Raw genomic sequence first — 23,691 nt, forward strand, 5'->3', positions numbered from 1 at the left:
TCCACAACCAACACAACTTAAAACCATTCTGTACCCATAGAGTAATTCTGCTTTTCACTATCAGCACAGTATTCAATGAATTACATGAGATAGTGACATTTTCTTATAAAATAGGCTTTGTGTTATATGATTTTGCACAACTGTAGCCTAATATAAGCAGGTTTAAGGTAGATTGGGCTAAACTATGATGTTAGGTGGGTTAGGTGTTCAACAAAAAAACATTTTTTTTTAAGATTTTACTTTTAAGTAATCTCTTTTGAGGGGGGCTCAAACTTCCAACCCTGAAATCAACAGTCATATGCTATACTGACTGAGCCAGCCAGGCACCCCAGGTCAGGTGTTTTAAATGCATCTTCAACTTACAACATTGTCAACTTATGATGGATTTTTTGGGATGTAACCCCATTATAAATCGAGGAAGATCTGTAGAGCAATTCTCTGATCTTTCATTATCTAATTAATGTAAATATTTAAACTGCTATTCATTTAAATATCACGTTCCAAAGAGTCTCTCTGAAAAGTTCTTTCAAGAAGAAATGAACACAAATGTGGGTCAGTTACTTCATTTGGTATAACTGAAGTATACATTTGGTTTTCTTACTCCTGCTCAGTAAACAGTTGTAATATTTAATTTGTTGACAGGATGGGCTTTTCCCAGGGTAATTTTCCCTTTAACTTTGCAGTATCATCTTTAACAGCAGGCAATAAGATTAATGCTATAATCAGCTATTACGTCGGCACATACAACTTTAGCTGTTCTTCAAATATAGCAACAGAGTATAGAACACCCAAGCTAGGAAAGTACAGGTTTGAAAATTAGTGAATCAAACTCTGGACAACTTTTAAAAATAAATATATTTTTGGGGGTGCCTGGGTGGCTCAGTGGGTTGGGCATCTGCCTTCAGATCAGGTCATGATCCCGGGGTCCTGGGATTGAGCCCCGTGTCCAGTTCCCTGCTCAGTGGGGAGTCTGCTTCTCCCTTTGACCCCCCCTTCAGCTTGTGCTCTCTCTCTCTGTCTCAAATAAATAAATAAAATCTTTAAAAAAAATAATTTTTTTAAATGTTTAACATTGATGTTTTTTAAAATAAAATTATTTTTAAAACGCTAAATGAAAAATGCCAATCTCAAAAGATCACATTTATGTAACATTCCCAAAATGACAAAATTGTAGAGTTAGAGAACAGATGAGTGGTTGCCAGGAATTAGGAGTTGTGAAGGTAACAGGAATGACTACAACCATTACAGGATAGCATGAGGGAGATTTTTGTGGTGATGGAATAGTTCTAGATCTTGATTACGGTAGTGGTTAAACAAATCTACACATGAGAGAAAATGACACAGAACTACAAACATACTTTATACCAACATCACCTTCCTGGTATTGATATTATACTATATAGATAGGAAAGATATAATTGATGGGAGAAACTGGGTGAAGAGTAACCAGGTACTCTAAACTGTCTTTGCAACCTGTGAATCTTTAATAATTTCAAAATAAAAAGTCAAAAATAACTGAAAGTATGTAAGATTACAAACATATTTCAGAGTAATTTATGCAACCTATACGATTAAATAAAACCCAAGCCTGTGCAATTACTTTATTTTATCATCTCATTTTCCATTTTTTTTTTTTAAGATTTTATTTTTATTTATTAGAGACAGCCAGCGAGAGAGGGAACACAAGCAGGGGGAGTGGGAGAGGAAGAAGCAGGCTCATAGGGGAGGAGCCTGATGTGGGGCTCGATCCCATGACGCCGGGATCACGCCCTGAGCCGAAGGCAGCCGCTTAACCGCTGTGCCACCCAGGCGCCCCTCATTTTCCATTTTGTATACAAACTACTCAGGATCTTAACAGAGGCAAGGAAAGAGTAGAAATGGAGTAGGTTTTATAATTGGTTTTGCCGTCAGGATGCTTACTGTTCATGACAACGTGAGTAACAGCACTTGGGCAGCACATATCTGGATGTCTTAACAAATGGCAAGTAGTATACACTGTTAAAAAAATACAAACATGTATTTAAAGCCTTATCTTAAAAATCTGTAAGATTTTGCCATTAAAAAAATAGAAAGCCAGGACGCCTGGGTGGCTGAGTCGGTTAAGCATCTGCCTTCAGCTCAGGTCATGATCCCAGGGTCCTAGGATGGAGTCCCCACATCGGGCTCCTTGCTCAGGGGGGAGCCTGCTTCTCCCTCTACCTGCTCTGCCTGCTGCTCCCTCTGCTTGACCGCGTGCATACATGCGTGCGTGTTCGCTCGCTCGCTCTCTCTCTCTCTCTCTCTCGGACAAATAAAATCTTTTAAAAAAAAGAAATAGAAAGCCAAGAAAAAAAAAGGTAGAAAGCCATGGGACGGCGTACTTGAAACCTAACTTAAAATAAAAAAACATATTTTGTGATTTCTGTATGCTAATGAAGATCCCACTGCGCATATTATGTGTAATTTGCAAAATACATTATTAGACTTATGTGATTACCAAACAAGAGATTTTTTTTTTTATGTACACATGGCAATAGTTTCTACAATTCAAACATCTCTCTGGCTAAATTAATATAAATTGCTGCAATATACCAATAATAAATAAGAGACAAAAAGAATTCCAGAAGCTGGGAGATGCAAATTAAACAAAGCCAGTACAAGTTATTCTCACTAGGGCTTTACACAGAAATCTTTTTATCACTGATTAAATGTAACATTCTGGGACTACATCAAAAATATGACTCTCTGATTCCATGTATCTCACACCTAAGCTGGCTCAACACTGGCTCATCATAACTCGGAATCTAAAGAGAGGCTGGCAGCACTTCATAAATACCTTCCTGTTCGCTCCTTTCTACAGTGATGCAATTTGACCTACATTTCCAGTGCCCATTGAAACTTCATAGGAGGGGAAAGAGGAGAGTTTTTCATTTCTCCTACCCTCTGATTAACTAGGACAGCAAATGCCACTCAAGGGACTGCTACCGGGCAAAAGCAAAGGGGAAAAAAAGTCATGCCGGTAGGAAATTCCACAGGAGAACATTTAAAATTCCTGCATTCTCTGATTCTGCAAACTGTCATGGCTTTGCAAGATGACAGCAAGGTTGCCCCACTTTATACCATAATCAGCTGAGGACACCAAGGGCTTTTATTTACTTCAGGCTCCCAGCATGATGAAAATTAAACTTGAACTACAGACTCTTGTCCTTGCCACCGTCTTTTTGTAAAAATAAGCTTTTCATTCTAGAATGCCAAGTTTACAGAGAGGTTGTGAAGACTACACATTATTCCTATCTACCCTACACCCCGTTTCCCCTATTGCTAACTTCTCCTGTTAGTATGCTACATTTGTCACAACTAATGAACCAATACTGACCTATTATTCTTAACTGAAGTCCGCACTTTATTCAGATTTCCTTAGTTTTTGCCTAATGCCCTGTTTCTGTCCCAGAATCCCACCCAGGATATCACATTACATTTAGTTGTCATATCTCTGCACTCTTCGAGACCGTGACAGTTTCTCAGACTCCTTTTTTATGACATTGACAGCAGTTTTGACAAGTACTAGTTCAATATTTTATAGAAGATCTCAATTGTCCAGTGGTCTTCTCATGATTATAATGGGATTATCAGATTTGAGGAGGAAGACCACAGAGATAAAGTGCCATTCTCATAACATCATATCAAGTATACATTTATCATTGTTCATGCTAACTTGATCAGCTGGCTGGGGTACTGTCTGTCAAGTTTGTCCACTGTATAAAGTTGTTTTCCCCCCTTTCCATACTATCTTCTTTAGAAGGAGGTCACTAAGCACAGCCCACATTTAAGGGATGGACAGTTATGGTTCATCTCCTTTCGGAGGGTTATTGACATAAATCATTTGGAATTCTTCTAGACATGGAAGATTTTATCTGTTCTTTCTTATTTGCTTACCTATCCAATCATTTATCTACATCAGTATGGACACAGAGATATTCCTTTTACATTAGTATTTTATTATACTTTTACATATTTGTGTTAACACTATTATGCTCTGTGTTATATGTATATTGTATCTTTTATTTATATTTATTTTATATATTGGGTTGTAATTTAAAATTATATTATTTAGTTGTTTAAATTGTCCAAGCTTTCACACACTAGGAGCTCTTTCAGGCTCCTGTGTCCATTTGATATACCCTACTACCCTGTGTTTTGTGTTTTGTTTTGTTTTGTTTTGTTTTAGCACTTTCGTGCTTTCTGGCATTTAGAAGATGCTCCAGGCTCATCTTGTTTATTCCCTGCCCCAGCCATAGAATTAAGTCATGTCTGGTTCCTTTCACTGGAGAATGGAATTAGAAACCAAGATCTGGACACTGGCTCTTATCATAGTCTTTTAATGTTTTACACTTTAAAATTTCTACATAAACTACTTCTATAGTAAATTAACACAATTATCTCTTTAAGTATCTTCATTTTGTGGTATAACATGATAAATCATAAAGAGGATGCTTAGTAATCAAACTACCTTCTGACTGGTCACCTTTGAGGTTTGAGATGTCCAATAAATGCCTCATCATAAATGAAGTTCCTCCAAAAAAAATTGAGATTTTTTTGTTTCTGTTGTTATGGGGGAGGGAGAGGAATTCTAGACTTAAATGCAGCATGCTTGCTCTTCTATGCAAGAAGGTCTCCTTTCTCCCCTCATTACCATTAAATGGTACGTCAACTCTGAATTACCTGAGCTAAAGGAAAATACAAATATCAGTCGGATCTGGCTTTGAAATACATTAGTGATGAGTTATGACAGCAGCTACACCTTCCTATTTATGGTTGGTTTATTTTAATGTTACACATAGTTTTTCTTCACTGAATCTAAACTAATTAGCCCAACACAAGGACAGAGCCAGGAGCTTCTTGAGCGGTAGGGGCACCTAATGGGAAGCAAACAGATTGCTGCAGATAACAACTCTACAGACAGGAGTTAATCCCTTACAACACACACAGGAAAATTTGTCACCTCAGACTCCAACCGTTAGTCTGTGTAAACATGCTATGCTAATAAAATCTCTGGTGACCTCAGATTTGTTTTTTGGGTGTTTGCTTTTTTTTTTTTTTTTTAGTAGAACACAGGCTGGGGCCAGCCCCTAATATTGCTTTTCTCGTCATCTTTTTCTCACTCAATCTGATTTAAGATTTATAGTCAATAAACCTTTCTTGAGCCTCTACTACGTACTAGGCAGCACACTATGCCTGGAGCTTCCAATTAATCCGATAGATTAGAAAAACAATTAAGAGCCCTGTTCCCATTTTTACCTCCCAACAGAGCTGCTGAAATTGTTGGGAGATAAGTCAGCCCTTTACAATGCTAAAGGCACAAAATGGTTTGGAGAAGCACATGGTTTAATGTCTACTTCTACAGTTGTCTGGTGTTAACACCTTAGAAAGATCGCAATTTCCTTATCTGTAAAGCAGACTTCCCAAGGATAATGCATGGAAAGCACAACCCTGGCATGCACAATGGGTTCTATAAGTATTAGCTCATGTTCACATTTTGTATTTCATCATAAATACGTCTAGGAAACACCAGGACTACCCCAGTAAGATGATTCATTGTCTTTTTTTCATTGACAATTTTATTATCTTTGTAAACACTAAAATCATGATTTAAAAAAAAAAAAGTCCATTCCTGTGTCCCAGTCAACCGGTCTTTGATAAATAAACAATGCACATTCATTCAAGAGGCATGGGTCAGAATGGACAGGAAATATGTATTAATAACAGTAGGAGCTAACACTGCCCAAAAGCTTATTTTGTGCCAGGCACTGAGTGGATGTTGCATAAGAAGCCTATGAGGTAGGCATTTTAATTATCTCTAATTTCCAAATGAGAAACTGAGGCTATAGGGGTGAAGTGACTAGTGTGAGGCTGCTATCCATCTAGGCTAGGCCACCTACCCTCACAGAAAAACAACAACAAACAAGAGAATTATACCAAACAACCGAGCATAAACAGCCACTCCTTACCTCACGCTGCTAATTCCTTTTTCAAACACTACTGTGTTGGGTGCTACAGTGGAATGCAAGAGCTAAAATGCTTCCTTTGCTACAGAGATGCAAAATAGGAGAAAGGCTATGGACACTTTGGCCCCTAAAGGAGACTCCAAATTGGGACTTCTTACTTCCAAAATATTTTCAATATATAAAACTCACCGATGTCTCCCTACAGCGTTTTACAACAAGTAGCAACTTCCTGGCCTACCCTGCCAGGCTCTTCACCCTCCCGCCCCAGCTCTTGCCTTGGGGCATTTATGCTACATTCTGCTTCCGGACCCAGCTAACTTCTTCAGGAGTCAGTTTAGAAGTCACTTTCCCCGGGGGAGGGGGAGAAGTCGCTTACACTTTCTCTACAGGGAGTTAATCCCGCACTCCAATTGTCTAAAAGCGGTTTAAGCATGCTTCTTCATGAATGTCAATATCCTCAGAACGGGCAAGCACCCTACAAGCCTGTATCAAAGACCTCCCCTACAGGTTTTACCCCCAAGACAATCACATAAAGGTACGGAGAAGAGCAATCAGTTTTTGAAATCAAACAGATCAGGATTTAAATCCTGTTTTCTATTTACGAAATGTTTGATCTCAAGCAAGTCATTTCACCTTCATCATTTCTGATGAAGTTTTAATTGAGGAGATAACAAAAGCACAGTGCCTAGCACAAACTAAGTGTCATTATCATTATTATCCCCATATTACAGGAAGAAATTAACTCCCAATTAGCAAGATACCAAAAGCCACCGAGCTGGTAAGTGGTAGGGGTTTGGGCTAAAAACCAGTTCTTTTTCCTTCTTTCTACAATGTATTGAGCACCATCATCAAACATCATGCTTGGTACTGAAGACACAGCTGTGAAACAGACAGGTATCCTGCTCTCATGGTACTTACATTCTGGTAATGAAGACCCCCATCAAACATTTACACTAATAAATTAAAGTGTTTGAGGGAGAAGAGCAAAGTGCCTGCTTATATACAGGTTTTAGAGCAAGTAATAAGATCCCTGGATTTTATCTGGAAGGTCAGGGAAGGATCATGTGAAGAGGCAGCATTTAAACTGGGACCAGGAGGCAAAAAAGGTGTTCTAAGATGAGGGTGAAGCTGGCATCCAAGGCAAAAGAAATCTCAAGAGGAAAGACTCTAGTAAGTATGGCTTGACTGAAGAACTAAAAGGCCAGAGCACCTGAGGAGACTGTTGATATAGGTGGGGCCAGTTCAGAGGACCACGGAGGGACATGGTAAGGGTTTTGAATGCCATCGTTGAAGCATTGGGGAACCACCAAAAGATTGGCTGCTCTTGATGAAAAGGTACTAAAAGGCTCACTCGGACCCCAGCAACTTGAATTCAGGGCCTTTTGGTATCTTTTCATCATCTGTATTTCTAAAACATGGTAAGTGTAAATTTTTAATAAATATTTGTGAGCCACTGGAAAGAATCTCTGGTAAAGACAGATTAAACCACTTCTCCCTATTACTGATCCCACCGCTGATGTTTTATTATCACTGATTACTATAGTTGGATGTGGACCTCTCTTCACTGTTTAATCTTAAATTTGGGGAAGCAAAGTATCTTATTTATCTTTACATCTCTCAAAGCCAAGTGCTCAATAAAGTCATGGATCAAAATAGACCCTCTTTTAATAGCTTAAAATCTTTTCTTATATTTCTAGATTGGCTAAGTAAGAATCTTCATGCCAATTTATCCACCTTAAATAGATTGGAAGGGATAATATGGAGGGACTAAAAAAAAAAAAAGTTCCACTTTCCTTTTGCAGCTTTTTCTTTTCTTTTTTTTTTTTTTTAAGATTTTAACCAATCTGTACACCCAATAGGGTCTTGAAATCACAGATCAAGAGTTGCATGCTTTGTGAACTCAGCCAGCCAGGGCACCCCTGCAGCTTAATTCTAACAACAAAAAACCTTCACCAATGTGTGATTAAAAGTACAATTTTTGTATTTTAGGATATGTCACACTTGTACAGTTCACATGCGTATTTTTTTTTAAATCTTAGTTTAATTTTAATCAAGAACAAAATGCCCCAACAGAAGGTCTTTCAGTGATTTTCCAATTCTTCTGAGAATTGTTCAGATTATTTCTTTGAATATTTAATTAATTGGATAAGGGTAGGATAACTGCTTGGACTATTTATATTAAAAGATACAACTGAGGGGCGCCTGGGTGGCACAGCGGTTAAGCGTCTGCCTTCAGCTCAGGGCGTGATCCTGGTGTTATGGGATCGAGCCCCACATCAGGCTCCTCTGCTATGAGCCTGCTTCTTCCTCTCCCACTCCCCCTGCTTGTGTTCCCTCTCTCGCAGGCTGTCTCTATCTCTGTCAAATAAATAAATAAAATATTTTTTTAAAAATAAATAAATAAAAAATAAAAATAAATAAAAAAAAGATACAACTGAGTCATAATCAATAGTTCACACGCTTTAAGGTTTATTTTGGGATTTCAGGAGCTGAGAATGATGTGCTAACATGATGAAAGTGCAATTACGAATATGCTACTAAGGTGTGCTAGTAACTCTCCATTTGAATGCCTTCTCCCCATCGCCAGACCAATTTTCTACCACTCTGGCCCTGCTCTACGCCCACAAAGATTTGACCTTTATGGGAAGCATCACTGGGTTAAAGCAAGCAGGCCTCCAGGTGGGGTTGGTCAATTGAAGGCACCGGAAGAAGATCAAAGAGAGAGGGAGGAAAGAAAGTGGGGGAGGGAGTATTGCTTCCTTATTCCCTCTCTGCTCTTGGCTACAAATTCGGGCAGTGGCTGAATCCTCCAGGACCCCCCTCTGTGGCTCCAGCTCTCTCATTGGACTCCGGTAAAGCTATTTCTTCTGTTTGCTCCTTTGGACTTAGTGGTGATAATGGCTTTCCATTGAGGCTGGTTCCATGGATGACAGGAACAACATGTCACCCTTAACTCCCGGCATTCCTCTGAAAATAATCCTTTCATTAGTCTCCAGAACCATCTGAATGGGCTCGGTTTCCTGCCAGACCTAAGAATTCAAACCATAGACTTGTAAAACCAGCAATCTCCCTCTTTTGCATATAGCAGTTATCATCACAATGGTTATTCATCTTCCAAAGCAATTCCTTCATACCAAGCACTGCGTGTAAGCTCTTAGAATTCTCAGGCAGAAATGACACCTCCTAAACTGGTCAGTGCAGGAGAACACAGGAGGGCGCTCCTGAAAGACAGCTGGCAGAAGGGAGAGGCTGACACAATTCTCTAGGCCGGAGTCTATTACATGTCAAGAATAAAACGTTTACAAAGAGATGTTATACTTCCTCCTACTTCTCCCTGGATTTCCTCTCACTAAGGGCTTGGGATCAAAGTCACCATTGTATTTTCACACAGAACACCAAGAAGTTGTATCACCGCCTGGGGAAGTTGTCCTGTGTGTCACTTCACTTTGCTAGTTTCTCAGACCTAGAGATCTGCTTACCACTAAGCCAAGGCACACGGAAAGAGATCCAACCATCCTGTATTACTAGCCACCTGCCCATCTTTCCTTCTTTCTCTCTTCCGTCCCAGGACAAATCTTTCTTCCCCACTAAGGCAAAAGATGAGCAGGATGAGAAAATTCTGCTTTGCTAAGCCTTGCCTGTCTCTTTAACAGATCTGACCAGATTAGCACTTCCCTATTCCACAGGAGAGGACTGGCATATGCTTATACCATAATCTGCCCTGAGCTCCTACGGATTTTTCTTTTATCAAGTCGACTGGATTTGAGGTGAGATGTTAACTGAAATCACCTGGGAGTGTCTAACCACTCCACCTCGTTTTCACTTAGTACAAGTAACCTGAAGGTGACTCTATTTCTGAATATTGGGACATTCTTTTGCGTAAGAGCCGATTTAAAGAATCTAGGGGGCTGAAAAGAACTGATGTGGCTTAGGGGTGCCTGGGTGGCTCAGTTGGTTAAGTGTCTGCCTTCGGCTCAGGTCATGATCCTGGAGTCCAGGGATAGAGCCCAGTGGCGGGCTCCCTGTCCAGCGGGGAGTCTGCTTCTCCCTCTGCCTGCTGCTCCCCCTGCTCTTGCACTCTCACCCACCCTGCGTGCTCACTTTCTTTCCCCCCTTGAATAAATAAAATCTTAAAAAATAAAAAAAGAAGAAGAAGAACTGATGTGGCTTATTCAACAAGCTACTCCACCAAGAACTCCAACTGTCTTCCTCTGCAACCAGAAGACATTCAGCGTTAACAGAGTTGCTAAAAGACTTAGGCAGACAGACTATAGTCTGCAGGAAAGATGCTCTGCCTCACCTCAGCCAAGGCTAGCCAAAGGGCAAGATAGCTCTCTTCTCCCATCCTGGGGTTGGCGGGGAAGAAGCCTCTCTCTTCAGCTTTTGGCAACACCTGAGAGGCAGTGAGATTAACGAAACTTGGTTCACACTATGTCTGCATTTCTACTACTCCTTCTCCTTACTTGTAAGCATTCATTCAAAGAATATTTAATTGGGCAACTCTATAACCAGTTGGGTGGATCTACATCAAATATTACTAGTGGTATCTTTGGGTAGTAGAAGTACGAGTAACTATTACCTGCTTCTGTGTATTTGTGAAATTTTCCAATTTTTCTACAAACACCTATTCTTTCTTAGCGGTTTGCTGTTCTAAGAGGAGACTAACATATCAAACACTTGATTTTTGCAAGCAGGAAAAACTTATTAAACAAAAACCTTGCAAGCATTCAGAAAGCTCAGTTTTCCATTAGAACTGCATTTATGTAATTCTTTTTTTTATAGAATTCTTCTTTTTAATTTTTTGTTTTTATTGTGTACTACATTAATACACTGCATAGCCTTCTAGAAAGGGTAGATAGATGAGCATAACTGAGTTATTTTTCATCAGTCAGGAAAATGCTTCCTTAATCAATATTCTCCAAATCCTTTGACGCATAATAGTGATTAACTCCAAAGACACGCCTATCTCTCTTCATCAAACTCCACTGATATGGATAATAGGAAACCCTTTTTAGCTTACCCTTGTTACTGAACCTGTGGATGTGCACCATGGCTATGCGGGGGCTGACAAAGCACACAGCCATAATACTGATCCCAGGCAGAATCTCGAACCACATCACACCATCGTTGCCTGGGCCAAACTCTTCCTTCCAGGCGCCCTAAAGGTGACCCAGCCTCAGCACCTTCCTGATAGGCTCCCTTTTTTAAATTTAATTCTAAAAACTCAAAATCGTATTTTTTTAGCTTTTGTGTATTTTAAGATTTTCAATTCTATGGGGCGCCTGGGTGGCACAGTCATTAAGCATCTTCCTTCAGTTCAGGGAGTGATCCTGGCATTCTGGGATCAAGCCCCACATCAGGCTCCTCTACTAGGAGCCTGCTTCTTCCTCTCCCACTCCCCCTGCTTGTGTTCCCTCTCTCGCTGGCTGTCTCTCTGTGTCAAATAAACAAATAAAATCTTTAAAAAAATTTTTTTTTCAATTCTACATTTTACAACTTTTGTTTTAAAATTAAACCATTCAAATGTGAAAAACAAGAATACTTAGATTTAACATGTAATTTTTTTTCTAGTACACATTTCAAACTTAATTTAGATCATTTAGACTCTTCAAGGTCAAAGTTCACTATTTTCATACACTGCAGTACTAATTCAGGTTTTTTTTTTTTTTAGAGGAACTGTTTCTCTCTGTAAGAACACCACACAGACAATATCATAGGCAGTTACATGGTTAAGAGACTACAGATAAAAAATAGACTGGTGTTTCTTCCACTTACAAATGCTAGCCAATAAAAACTTTCCAGTCTACAGCTGATTAATACTTGACACCAGCTCTATGGAAAGGAAAGCTAATCGTTGCTGGCTGTTAGCTAAAGCAACAGACACACTAAGGAACCTTCCTACTGTCACATCGTGACTGCTGTTCACTAGGACAACTGATTTTTCCATTTAGCTCCATTATAGTTCTAAACAGAAAACTGGAATACTATCCTTTCTGGGAGCTACTGTTCTCATAATCTATAATAGCTAAACACGTGTTACTCACTGTCTTGTAGTGTTGAAATATATTCACAGGGAATCTTGAAAACCATAAACATTTTTACTAGCTTCAGGAAGCTAGTAAATTTGAACAAGTGATTCCTTTTAAACTGTCCTAATATAATGGCAAATGGTCTCTTTTCTGACTTCGATTTCTAAATGATTTACAGTTATAACTACCAGAACAGTAATAATCAACAGGATGGGTAGTGGAGAGAGCATCGAATGGAGTCTTAAGTATCTCCTTTTAGAGCAGCTAAGAGAAGCTATGTTCCAAAACACTAAAAATGTCTTTGTGTTCAGAACGTTAAAACTTAACAGCAAAACAAAAAACAAAACGAAAATTTAAAAACAGCGTGAACAAAATATAAATGTATACAGATGAAAAGTATGCATTTTTCTTCCTTTTCTTTTTTTTTTTAAGATTTATTTATTTGAGAAAGAGAGGGAGGGAGAGGAGGAGCAGAGGGATAGAGACAAGCATACTCTGTACCTAGTGCAGAGCTCGATCCCACAACCCTGAGATCATAACCTGAGCCGAAATCAGGAGTCTAATGCTTAACCTACTGAGGCGCCCCAAGTATGCATTTTTCAATCATGAACTTTGCTAGCACTCTTTTCAGGATTAAGTTCAAGGATTCTAAAGGTTCAAAATGCCTGCAAAAATGAGACCATGAGACAAACTAGAAATGCAAGAGAAAAAAAGAGTTCTTGATTTTGATTAGTATTAAGTGTTAACATGTTTAGAAGCTGTAAAAATCAGCAACTGAAACAAATTAGAAAAAGACAATTTAAAAATTAGGTTAAATGTTAGGACAAGGTTCTAAAAGCTCCAGAAAAGTCTTGAGGTGTCTCTATTTACAAAATGTTCTGGCCAAATAAGAAACACCATATTAACACCATGATCACATTAATGGTTTCAGACTACAGTGAAACTTTACAAGCAAGGGGGAAGGGCCTAACATACAAACCTATTGTTAACAGAACCCTGTCTAGAGATTCTAATTAAACAAAAGTGTCAAGCACTCCTCTCAAAATCCCTTGTAGTGGTGGGCCTAAACAGCAGAAAACAGAGCAGACCATTTAAAAGAGTCCAGGGGTTGGGAAGACAAGTGACTACACCACAAGGTGGTAATTACACCGTGGGGAAGTAAAAAAGGCCAGACTTAAGGGCTCCAAGAGGTACTTCAAAAACCAGCTAATCATGGCAAGAAGAGGTGGGACAAATTGGCTTCTCAACTGGCTATCTATGGGGACATAAAAGAGGCTGGGCCTCCAAAGCAAGAATAAACAAAAGTGGCTACTACTAATGGTCAAGGTGACAACTAGATCTCCATTTCACACCAGTGTCCCAACATACATTCACTCATCTCCGAATCAGCCCAGAAACCTGAGAAACCAGAAGACAGGCTTCTCCAGTTGGGAAATCTTCCGCAGCAAAGGCATGGGTAGTCAGAATACCTATGTTTTCCTGCCAACGGTTCTATGCTGAAGGGGAAATTGCTTACCTTTTCTAAACCATATGCTCAGCTGAAAAATAGGAAAAATATGCTTTTCTCTGACTTCAAAAGATTATAAAAAATAGGAGTATATGCGTGAAAATGCTCTGAATAAAATCACACTGTATTTGTGCAACATTTTATCGCTAGAAACATGGTTTAACTCATAGCTAAAGGCTATGTAAACGTAGGTTGTTCCTTCGACCCATAAACTGTAAGGTCTAAAATATTTAAGTATTAGCAAGGTTACAATGAAAGCCACTACACACCTGGAGAAGACAGAAAAACAGAAGCAGGGCAGTGTGGGAACATTAAGTGCAGGGGCCAATAACTGTATTTATCTCACTGTGTCCTAAGGAAATCACTATCCACTAGGTAAAACTGTTTGTAATAGGAACCCTGTTACCAATAAATGGCTAAATTATAGTTCATATGATTTTCTTTTAAAAATCAGGGAAATGGGGTGCTGGTTGGTTTAGTCGGTTAAGCGTCCGACTCTTGATTTTGGCTCAATTCTTGATATCAGGGTCATGAGATCAAGCCCCACTTTGGACTCACACTAGGCACAGAGCCTACTTGAGATTCTCTCTCTCCCTCTCTCTCTCTCTCTCTCTCTCTCTCTCTCTCTCCCCCTCCCCCACCCCCTTTAAAATAAATAAATCTTTAAAAAATAAAAATAATAAAAATCAGGGAAATGATAGAAAAGATTACTATGTAAAAAAATGGATAAATATGCTATTGCCCTTGGAATGGTAAGCAGTTATTACTGGAAATGGAAATAGATGGCAGTCACAACAGTGCTTCTCAGTCTGAGGCTTAAGAACCTTTAGAGGCACGTGGCGTTGAGAGGGAAAGAGGTGAACAAGGGGTCATCGGGTGTTGCAAATAGTAAATGTGACCAATAATGTACAAAGCAGCTTGCACAAATGTTCAGATAGTGGACATCTGTTGGTTTTATCAACGCTGCATTCACTCCCCTGCTGGGGAACAAACCGCCCCCGCCCCCAGAAGGTACTTTCTTGGTGAAGCAGGAAACGAGGCACCTTGCAGGACCCAGGCTGACCCTGAGAGACCCCTTTATTCTCAGTACAGAGTGGAGTTACGAAGCGTTGGAAACGTTAATAAGGCTACCACCCTGTGAAGACTGTCCATTGAGCCCTTGTTCTTCAGCTCTATTGTCAATTCGGGGAGCTACACCACATCCTTCCAGTAACCTCCTTTTTTGCTTAGGGTAGCCCGATTTTGTTTCCACTACTTACAACCTTTCAACAAGTAATTTTAAAATATTAGTTTTATGGTAAAACAAAGGGATGTATAATGGAGTAGAATACAGAATTCATGTAAAATTTTAAGATACTGGATTCTTCTTTTGAGATTGCTAAAGATATGCTTCCTCCCCCCACACACACACACAATGCAAATTTCTTTAGCAAAGGATTTAAGCACTGGTACAGGGATTAACTTTCCATAACTTTCAGGATCTGCCCCTAACTAGGTAAAAGATCTAGGGCAAGTTACATAACCTCCTTATGGCTCACTTATCACAACTTTAAAATGGGAGTAATAGTACCTACCTCATAGAACTGTTATCCCAGAGAATACAGGGAAGCAGCTAACACCACGCCTCACTGCAGAGTTTATCACTCATGGCAAATAAGGGTTAATATACAACAGCAAGGGGCATACTGTTCGCAAAGATGGCCATAACATACCGCTGCCTCCCCCCCCCCCCAACTGCTGTCAGCATCTTCCATCAAAAAGTGGTGCCTACTTTCAACCCTGGAATCTGGACTGGGCTTGTGGCTTGCTTGACCAAAAGAATGTGGCAGAGTGACCCTGTGTGACTGCTAAGCCTAGGCCTCAAGAAGCCTTGCTGCTCTCACCCTGAAACATAACGTCTCCATGTGAGGATAACCTAGTCTAGCTACTGGAAAAAGAGATCGTGTAGTGGTCAGATGAGCTGTCCCAGCTAGATCCCTAGACCAATCAGCTCTGACTTGGTGACTTCAGATGACAGCAGCCACATTAGTGACCTCAGGCCAAACAAGAGCAGTGGAAGAACTGCCCTGCCCTAATTGTGTGCAAATAAATGGTCATTATTTTAAGCCACAAAGTTTTGGAGTGGGTTCTTCTTACTCTGCAATATGTAACTGATAGGTATACTTCATCAATTATCACAGTATTTCTACATTTTTTATTCCAAGCATTTCCTAAAATTTCCTGCAAACAAACCCAAAGCCCCAGTGTGTGCAAATAAGTATGTCACAGCCAGATGTGGTTATACTTCTCATTCTTCATGGCCAGGTCAACGTTTCTAATTTCATAGAAACATTGAAATGTATCTCAGAACTTGGGGGCTTAGGTTGGAAAGTAAAACATAGCCCCAAACCAAAATAACTTAAGTGAAAATAAAGTGAAAAATTTCTAAAATGATCACAGGTACACCACAAGGATGCAGGTGCACACTAGCTGAGCTAAGACTGAGGTAACCAGCTAAGAGAAAAAAAGTGAAACAAATTTGCTGTGATTCATTCAAATAGTAGAAATCAAAACAGATTCTCCCTTTTAACAGTTTTTACACCTGACATTTTCCTCCATATACTTTAAAGATGACCCAAACCTTCTTTTAAAAGTTCACTATGCACTGTCAAGAGGAAGGAAATGCTTGCTTTAGGTCACCATCCATTCAACAAATATTTACGGAGCACCAACTCCGTAAATGCCAGCAAGTTGTTAGCCCCTGAACACGTTTTTTGATAGTGTACACAGAGATAGCACGCTAAAAGGAGCATGACTGATGACTAGGTTCTGAACCTAGACTACACTACTGTCGTCATCAAGGTACCTGGTCTGGTTAGAGGGTTTAGGCTGGTGAATGTGACAAACAAGGCCCTGCCCTCATGCAAGCCTCTAGAAGGACGGAAATATTAGCAACCAATATTATTATCATCACCAATATTATTATCATCATTGCCATTACTATTATTATTATTATATACCCTTACTTGTCCCACCACTTCTTTCTCCTTAGTTACTGCTAAGTATCTGGAACTCTGCTAAGCACTTGCCTCATTTAACCTTCACAACAACTTAGCAAGGTATTGCTTACGTTTTCATTCATTCATTCATTCATTCAGCTCTACACCCAGTGAGGCTTGAACTCATGACCCCAAGATCAAAAGTTGCATACATGCTCTGCTGACTGGGCCAGCTAGGTGCCCCAGAATTGCCCACATTTTACAGAGGAGGAGACTGAGGCCATAAATGGATAAAAGTAACACAAACAGTAAGTAGTGGAGCTCACGCTTTTAAACACTACCCTCTATTGCCTCCATATATATGAACTCCTTACGATTTTATAGGAATTTCAATGGAGGAAAATCTTTCACAACAAGAAATGAGGCACAACATGCTATCATGTAAATGTCTGTGTTTCAGTAAGTTTCTTCTGAAAACTGTTATTTAGTCCTGTATGGATTTTTTCTTTCCTGTTAGAAAAGTCAGGACAATATTCTTACTTATTAGTAAAACAGAAAACATTTTCAAGGTATATGAGAAAACGTACTTCACTTCTAATACAATACAGACTATGAAGGAAAGTAGTCATGAGAGCTCAATTAGCCACAAATAGGAGATATTTTAATTACTATATTTATTCTTCAATAGCTTTATTATGTTTTCCTGATTATAAAAGCAGCACATGCTACATGAAAAGAAAAACTGAGAAAAGCATTTTTAAAAAATCACCCACAATCTTAATACCTAGGGATAACAAGTTCCTATTACTCGGTGTATATCCTTTCAGATACTTTCCTTTAGGTTTCTATATACAGGGCTTTTGTCCACCTTTTAAAAATCATTTTAAAAACCCCACACAATACACATATTGTCATGCTACCCTCTTTCTTCTAAACATCATTCCATGTCAATGAATATTGACCTGCATCATTTTTTTTAAAGATTTTTTTTTAAGTAATCTTACTCCCAGTGTGGGGGTCAAACTCACAACCCCAAGATCAAGAGTCTGCATGCTCTATTGACTAAGCCAACGAGGCACCCCCTGCATCACCCTTTTTAAAGACTGTACAGTATTTCACTGCATGGGTAGGTCCTGATGGATCTAATCAATCCTTTATTAATAGGCATTTGGATTACTTCCAATGTTTTGCTATTATTAAAAAATGGGGCAGTGAGCAGTCTGGTACAGATATCTATTCACCTTTGACCAACTGTTTAAGATAAATTTCTGGATGTTGACTTGCCATTTCATTTTATGACTTGGGATGCATATTGCCCAAATTGTCATCTAGAAAATAAATAACAAATTTACCTTTTTTTAAAAAAAAAAAGGAAACCCTTAAAATTTAAGAGTAATAACATATTTTACTACTATCTACATAAAATGGCAAAATATTTTAAAAACTGCATCTTATCTCTAAATATCTAAAATACTGATGCATAACTCTGATACTACATTAAGTTTACACTGGGAAGGGGGAAGATCCTAAAATACCCAATAACTTCAGCATAATGTTGTTTTGAAAGTTAAACTCCAAAAAGAACATACTTGCTGCAAAACAACCAAATTAGCAGAGAATGTTTAAAAGGCAGGAAAGGAGGCAAAAAATAATCAGTTACAGCGATTACCAGGTCACCAAATCCTCATCTCATACAATGACCAAGAGAGAAGGGTCAAGAGAGAGAGAAAAGGTGACACTAAAAGCAGCAGCCCTCGGAGCTTCAGTGATGGCCGGATGAAATTACACACAGACATATACATCTACATGCTCTGTACACATCAATCCTGGAGCTAATCTCCAGGGGTTAGAGCACAAGAGGAATCTTTGTGTGCTTTATTTAACCAAACATCATGCAGAAAGGGGGTGGTGGAATCCAAATACGGATTTCCTTAAGGTAAGAGTGTCTAGTTAGCAGCCTGAGGGCCTAGTATCGGTTACATCCTTTCCAGGACAAGGGGACAAGAGGAACTTGAAGCATGAGACAGCTCCAAAGGCATAGATTCCTTTCAAAACGGTCACACAGGACAGGGTTCAAACATCAAGCCTTATGGAAAACTGGGCAAGGTGAGAACATTTTTAGCAATAAAAAAAACCAAAACTTCCTGGTGATATAATAATACGTGTGCTAAGAAGGGAAGGCCACACACTGTAACTAAGAACAACTAACCTCGTGGAGTTTCATCCTAACGGAGGAGACAGGGGCCTTCAATAACGCTGCCATACCAAAAGCACGGAATACTTGAGGAGGCAAACCACAATGTGTATGCAGCAGTGGGGTGGGGTGAGGGGGCACGTTTGTACAGCTTGGTGATACCACAGACCTACAGGACTTAGGAGTCTAACATTCTTCTAGGCAAGAGGTCAGCAAACTATGGCCTATGGGTCAAATCCACCTGCTAGCTGTACATGTCACAAGCCCAGAACAGCTTTAACATTTTTAAATGGTTCAAACAAATAAAAACGTATTACATGGCACACAAAAATTACATGAAATTCAAATGTCAGTGTCCACAAAGTTTTGATGGAACACAGCTATGGCCGTTCGCTTATGTCTCTGGCTGCTTTCTAAATACACGGGTAGAATCGCACAGGTGTGACAGAGAGATGGGGAGTGGGGGGGAAGCCAATGCTGACAAACTGGAAAATATTTACTATGGTGTCCTTTCAGAAAGTTTGCTGATATCTGTTCAAGGCCATAAAATCATGTAGTTTTTGAATGGACCATGGCTCCAAACCTGTGCATGCTTGTTGGTTTGGCCCCTGAAAAAGCCAGGATTTAGACATAACCTGTCAGCCTAACAGAGAATGCAATCCCACTGCCAAGAATAGCACACAGGTCTAATAGGTCCTACAGATGCTGGGGTACCTGCCCATGGTAACCAGAAAGATGTGAAAGGCTTTTATGAATTCAAAGTGGGATGATCCCTAAAGGTTTACATGGGACGGTTCTTAAAGAACATACTAGCTTCTCCTTCAAAAGACAAGAATGAAACCATCCTCAAGATGGCTACAACCTTTAAGCATTTATACTAGGGGCCTAGGACTGTGCAAAGCCTTTTGCTTTTATTATCTCAGCTAATGGTCACCTTCTCCAGACTCAGATACTGGATGGCTCAAGCTGAGCACAACCAGAAAGCTTAGGGGTGTCAAACCCAGTCAGTGCTTGTGTTCGTACCACTACCCCACTTAAAGGCAGTAGGCACAAATGCTCACCACAAATAAATGAAAAGAAAAGAAAAAGACCACAGAAACAGTGGAAACATTTGCTCTTATAGCCATAAGCACTGTAAGTATTTTATTCATATCTCTGTTCTTATTCATAATACCTTCTCTTCTTTCAATGTTTAAAGATAGGAAAATATAATTCAGTTATTCCAGATTCTTTTCCCTGTTGAGAAAAATCAATGCAGGTACCCAACTGTGGGGGCATTTTAAAGACACCAGAATTAGACAGCCAAAGTTACAGGGGTAGCTTCCACTAATGGAAGTCTCTGGAGTACCTGTAAGGGTCCCCAACACGAGGAGGTGAACAAACACTTTCAGAGACAATGGGCTGGAAAGTACAAGTGCAGTTTTTTAGTTTAAATTTATTTAAATTACAAGTGAAGAACAAAAGTTAAGTGGAATCTTACACAAAGAGACAGCTATAATGTCGGCGGACTGCTACTCTTTCGGCCCAGCACCCATGTCTTCAGCTTTACTAAGCGCACCACCATCTTCCTTCAACTTTACCCCCGGATATCTACAAGGTAAGGACCACTTAATCCTAACTCATTTTTGAAAACCTAATTTTTAAAAAATGTTCCAATTTGTTAATATTTTCATTATTCTTTGGAAAAGAATACATACCATTACCATATACTGTGCTTATACATGTTCATTCCGGTGTTGATTAGTGGTTATCACATCTAGCTCTAGCTCCCAAGTCCTTAACATGGGCCAAATGAGGGGTTGAGAGTTTTTTTACACAGCAAACTTCATTCCTACCTCCTTACACTTCTACTGCCTTAGGCTTTATCCAGATGAAGAACTGGAGGGTCAGGTAGGTTAAGTAGCTACAGTGAATGAAAGAACCCAGATTTGAACTTGTCTGTTTTGATGAGAAACTTTTTCCCATCATGTTCTGCTGTTTGGCCAAGGCAAAAACACATTTTCTTAGAATGACTACCTCCCAGTCACATTTCAGATTTGCTAGAGAGCAGTAAGAGGAGCTGGGTGGACCATTTGCTCCAAGGGCTGGTTGTCAAGATCAAATCTCTACTTATTGACCATCAATCTATCTGCTCTAAATTTTTAAATTTAAAAACAGCCACAATGCACCCAGGACCAGCATGTCAAGCCCTTTATGTGTGTGTGTATGGTTTATCAACGAACAGGCAATGCTTTGCTGTGGCAACAAAATGGAAGTGTTTTTGCACCTCTAAGACCACATGTCTAGGCTAAAGACAACTTTAAACAGCAAGTACTGGGCACAAAGATCTGTATTTTTTCTTTTTTTTTTTTTTTTCCTTTTAAGAATTATTCTAACTCCTATTTTATTCAATAAAAACATACAACTCTAACATTTTGGGGCTCTGGACCTCTTTTATAACACAATCACAGACCCTCTCCCTAAAAACACACACAAAAAGGTTTGGTTACAACTACAGCAAGTTCAGGAATCTCTTGAAGCCCATTTATGGACCCCCTAGACGTCCAAAGACACCAGAAGAACCTTTGCTCTAAAAACATACCACAGAAATGTCTACATCATTTCACAGGACCGGAGTAAAAACTTTAGAGCCAAATCTCTCATCATCCTTTATAATTTCAGAAGGCTGATATTAAATAAACACTCAAACAAACTTCCATAACTAGACTCTCAAACTCTCCAAGAAACCACCAATCTAATGATTTGAGTAAAATCACGAAATCTAAGATCATATAAGTTCGAAGTCCAAATCAGTTTTGTTATAGCTTAGAATCTGCTACTTATTTCTGCCCAGAGACCTCCCTATAAAATAAACATTAGTATGGCCTAGAGCTTGAGTCCTTCCTACTTTAACATTCACAAACACATTAAGATATAATTATATGAAAAAAGACTACTAAAATTTTCTAAAACATGTCCTTTTACTATACATAATATGAAGAAAAGTCAATTAAGAGAATTCTTAAATGTTCAACACAGATCTATGTCAATGCAGTTGCAAGTTAAATTATGTGGTTGGCAAAGCAGATTTTTTTAAAATTTCACAAAGGCTCAAATTTGGATGTATTTCAAACCACTTGGATCAAGAACTTTCAGAAATGTTTATTTTTTAGGTATATCTCAAACTTTAAAGTCTTTCAAATCTCTCTCGTTCTTATTGCTTTACAAAATTTCGAGCATAGTCCACCATTTTTTTAAGTTACAAAATGAACATATAAAAGTGGCCAGGACTCCATCTATGAATACGATATAGACTGTCTCACGAAAATTTAACAGTTACAAGGGGTGGTGATACTTGGCTATAAACAACACTAAAGATTATTTTAAATCACTAGATACTGTTTCAAAATCATTATATGATAAGATGAAGTAACAAGTATCTTACACAAAACATCATTTCACCACTTGACACTTATCTTTTAAATAGCAACCATCCCACCAAGATGCAGTTAGGATGCGTAGATAATCAAATTGACACTTTCAGTTCACAGCGTGTAGTACCTGAGATTTAAAGTAAGTCTCCCTTTGGTCAGAGTATTTTCTCTCCTTCTAAAACCAAGAAAATGAACAGGGTCTGATGCCCATGCACACACAGAGTTTAAGTCGGTATTATTTTAAGTCCAGGGGAGGCTTCACCCCCTTGGGGAAGTCAAATTATACCTCAGAATCTTCACTCAGAGTAATTTTTGGGTTATTTTGTTTTGTTTGCCTTTATGCCCAAAGTCAAAGGTGCTAATTCTTGAAGAACATTATTGGAGTTTCAACTTCATACATGTGAATGAAATTTTGCATATAATATACTGATCTCTAGCTAGAGGTTAAACACATCTCACTGCCATACATTTACATTTACAACTCCTCCTCTTTGAAATATCTAAGAGAAAACTGGGAGAATGAACCCAAGTTTCGCAAGGAACCAGAAACAACCAATCCAACCCACATAACTGCTTCAGACCGGATGTGAAGAAGCAGGGTGCTTGGGGCGGGCAAGAAAGCTGGAAAATAACTTTATGTTCAACAAATTACCAAACCTGGGTTATAACTCAGACACGCTTCTTTTGGCTAACTGAATCTATACCACTGGAGATCAAATCAGCTGCACTGGTTCTTGTTTCCTCTCGCCTCTCACCACCTAAATGTTGCCATTTACGAGAAACTCATCGAAGTTGAATCAAAGTGACTTTTGGCAAGAGATGCCACTATGAGATCTACACTGTGCTCCGGAAATGTGTAACTCTACACACAAGGCAACGTTACTCCTTGAGCACCAACCCCCGCCCCCCAACTTCACTTTCAACTTCCCCTTAAGATGGGAACAATCACATAGCCATTTTCTTTTGAAAACCAAAGAGAAAAAAATAAATAAAGCACCCCATCCAGATCACCGACGGGCTCCCAGGGCCCCGGGGGGTCGGCCAGCACCGCGCTCCCGCGTCGCTCCGCCAACTCCTCCCGGAGGTCTCCAAGTTTCTCTTTCCCCGTCGCCGAGCACCCGCCAGAGCCCGGGAGGGAAGGGGGAGGCCCCAGGGGCCGGAACCGCGCGACCTGGAACCCGGGGCCTTTGCGGCTCGCCGACCGCGCCCGGCGCAAGTGCCCACGTTCGAGACCCGCCCGGGTGCGCGTGGGCGCCAACTTCTCAGGGACCCTCGCGCTGCGCCCCCTCAGTACCCCTAGACCTGAGCGCCTCCCGGGCCAACCGCGTCCGGGCGTCCCCGCCGCCCTCCCCAACCACCACCCCCACCCGCGGAACGAGCGCACCCCCAGCTGCAGCAGCCGGGATGCGGCGGCGGGGGCGGCGGTCCCCTTCCCCAGGAAGCCGCGGGGGGCCGAGAGCCTGGCGGCCCGCAGCCCCCGCAGTCCCGGCGGCGGCCGTGAGAGCTCACCTGGCGGCTGGCGGCGGCCTCCGGGGCGGCCTCTGGGCGTGGGCCGGGCGGGGGCGACAGGGGGGGCGGCGGGGGCC

The 23,691-nt window shown here is 40.1% G+C and overlaps 1 protein-coding gene and 1 long non-coding RNA gene across 2 annotated transcripts in view; both read right to left on the reverse strand.

The window, feature by feature from the left end:
• Positions 1–23,459, reverse strand: part of LOC103674225 — a 41,499-nt gene extending 18,040 nt beyond the window's left edge. Inside the window, exon 1 of the long non-coding RNA XR_005834540.1 lies at positions 23,103–23,459. This is a non-coding gene — a long non-coding RNA (uncharacterized LOC103674225). The remainder of the gene's footprint in view (positions 1–23,102) is intronic.
• Positions 9,917–11,303, reverse strand: LOC121102487 (NADH dehydrogenase [ubiquinone] 1 alpha subcomplex subunit 1-like). Its single transcript, XM_040628593.1, has one exon. It carries the CDS (start codon positions 11,099–11,101, stop codon positions 10,889–10,891), a length of 213 nt encoding a protein of 70 aa, XP_040484527.1. The 5' UTR covers positions 11,102–11,303; the 3' UTR covers positions 9,917–10,888.
• Positions 23,460–23,691: the final 232 nt, after the last annotated feature.

The sequence above is a fragment of the Ursus maritimus genome, unplaced genomic scaffold, assembly GCF_017311325.1.
Source record: "Ursus maritimus isolate PB19 unplaced genomic scaffold, ASM1731132v1 scaffold_14, whole genome shotgun sequence".
NCBI classification, from domain to species: Eukaryota; Metazoa; Chordata; class Mammalia; order Carnivora; family Ursidae; genus Ursus; species Ursus maritimus.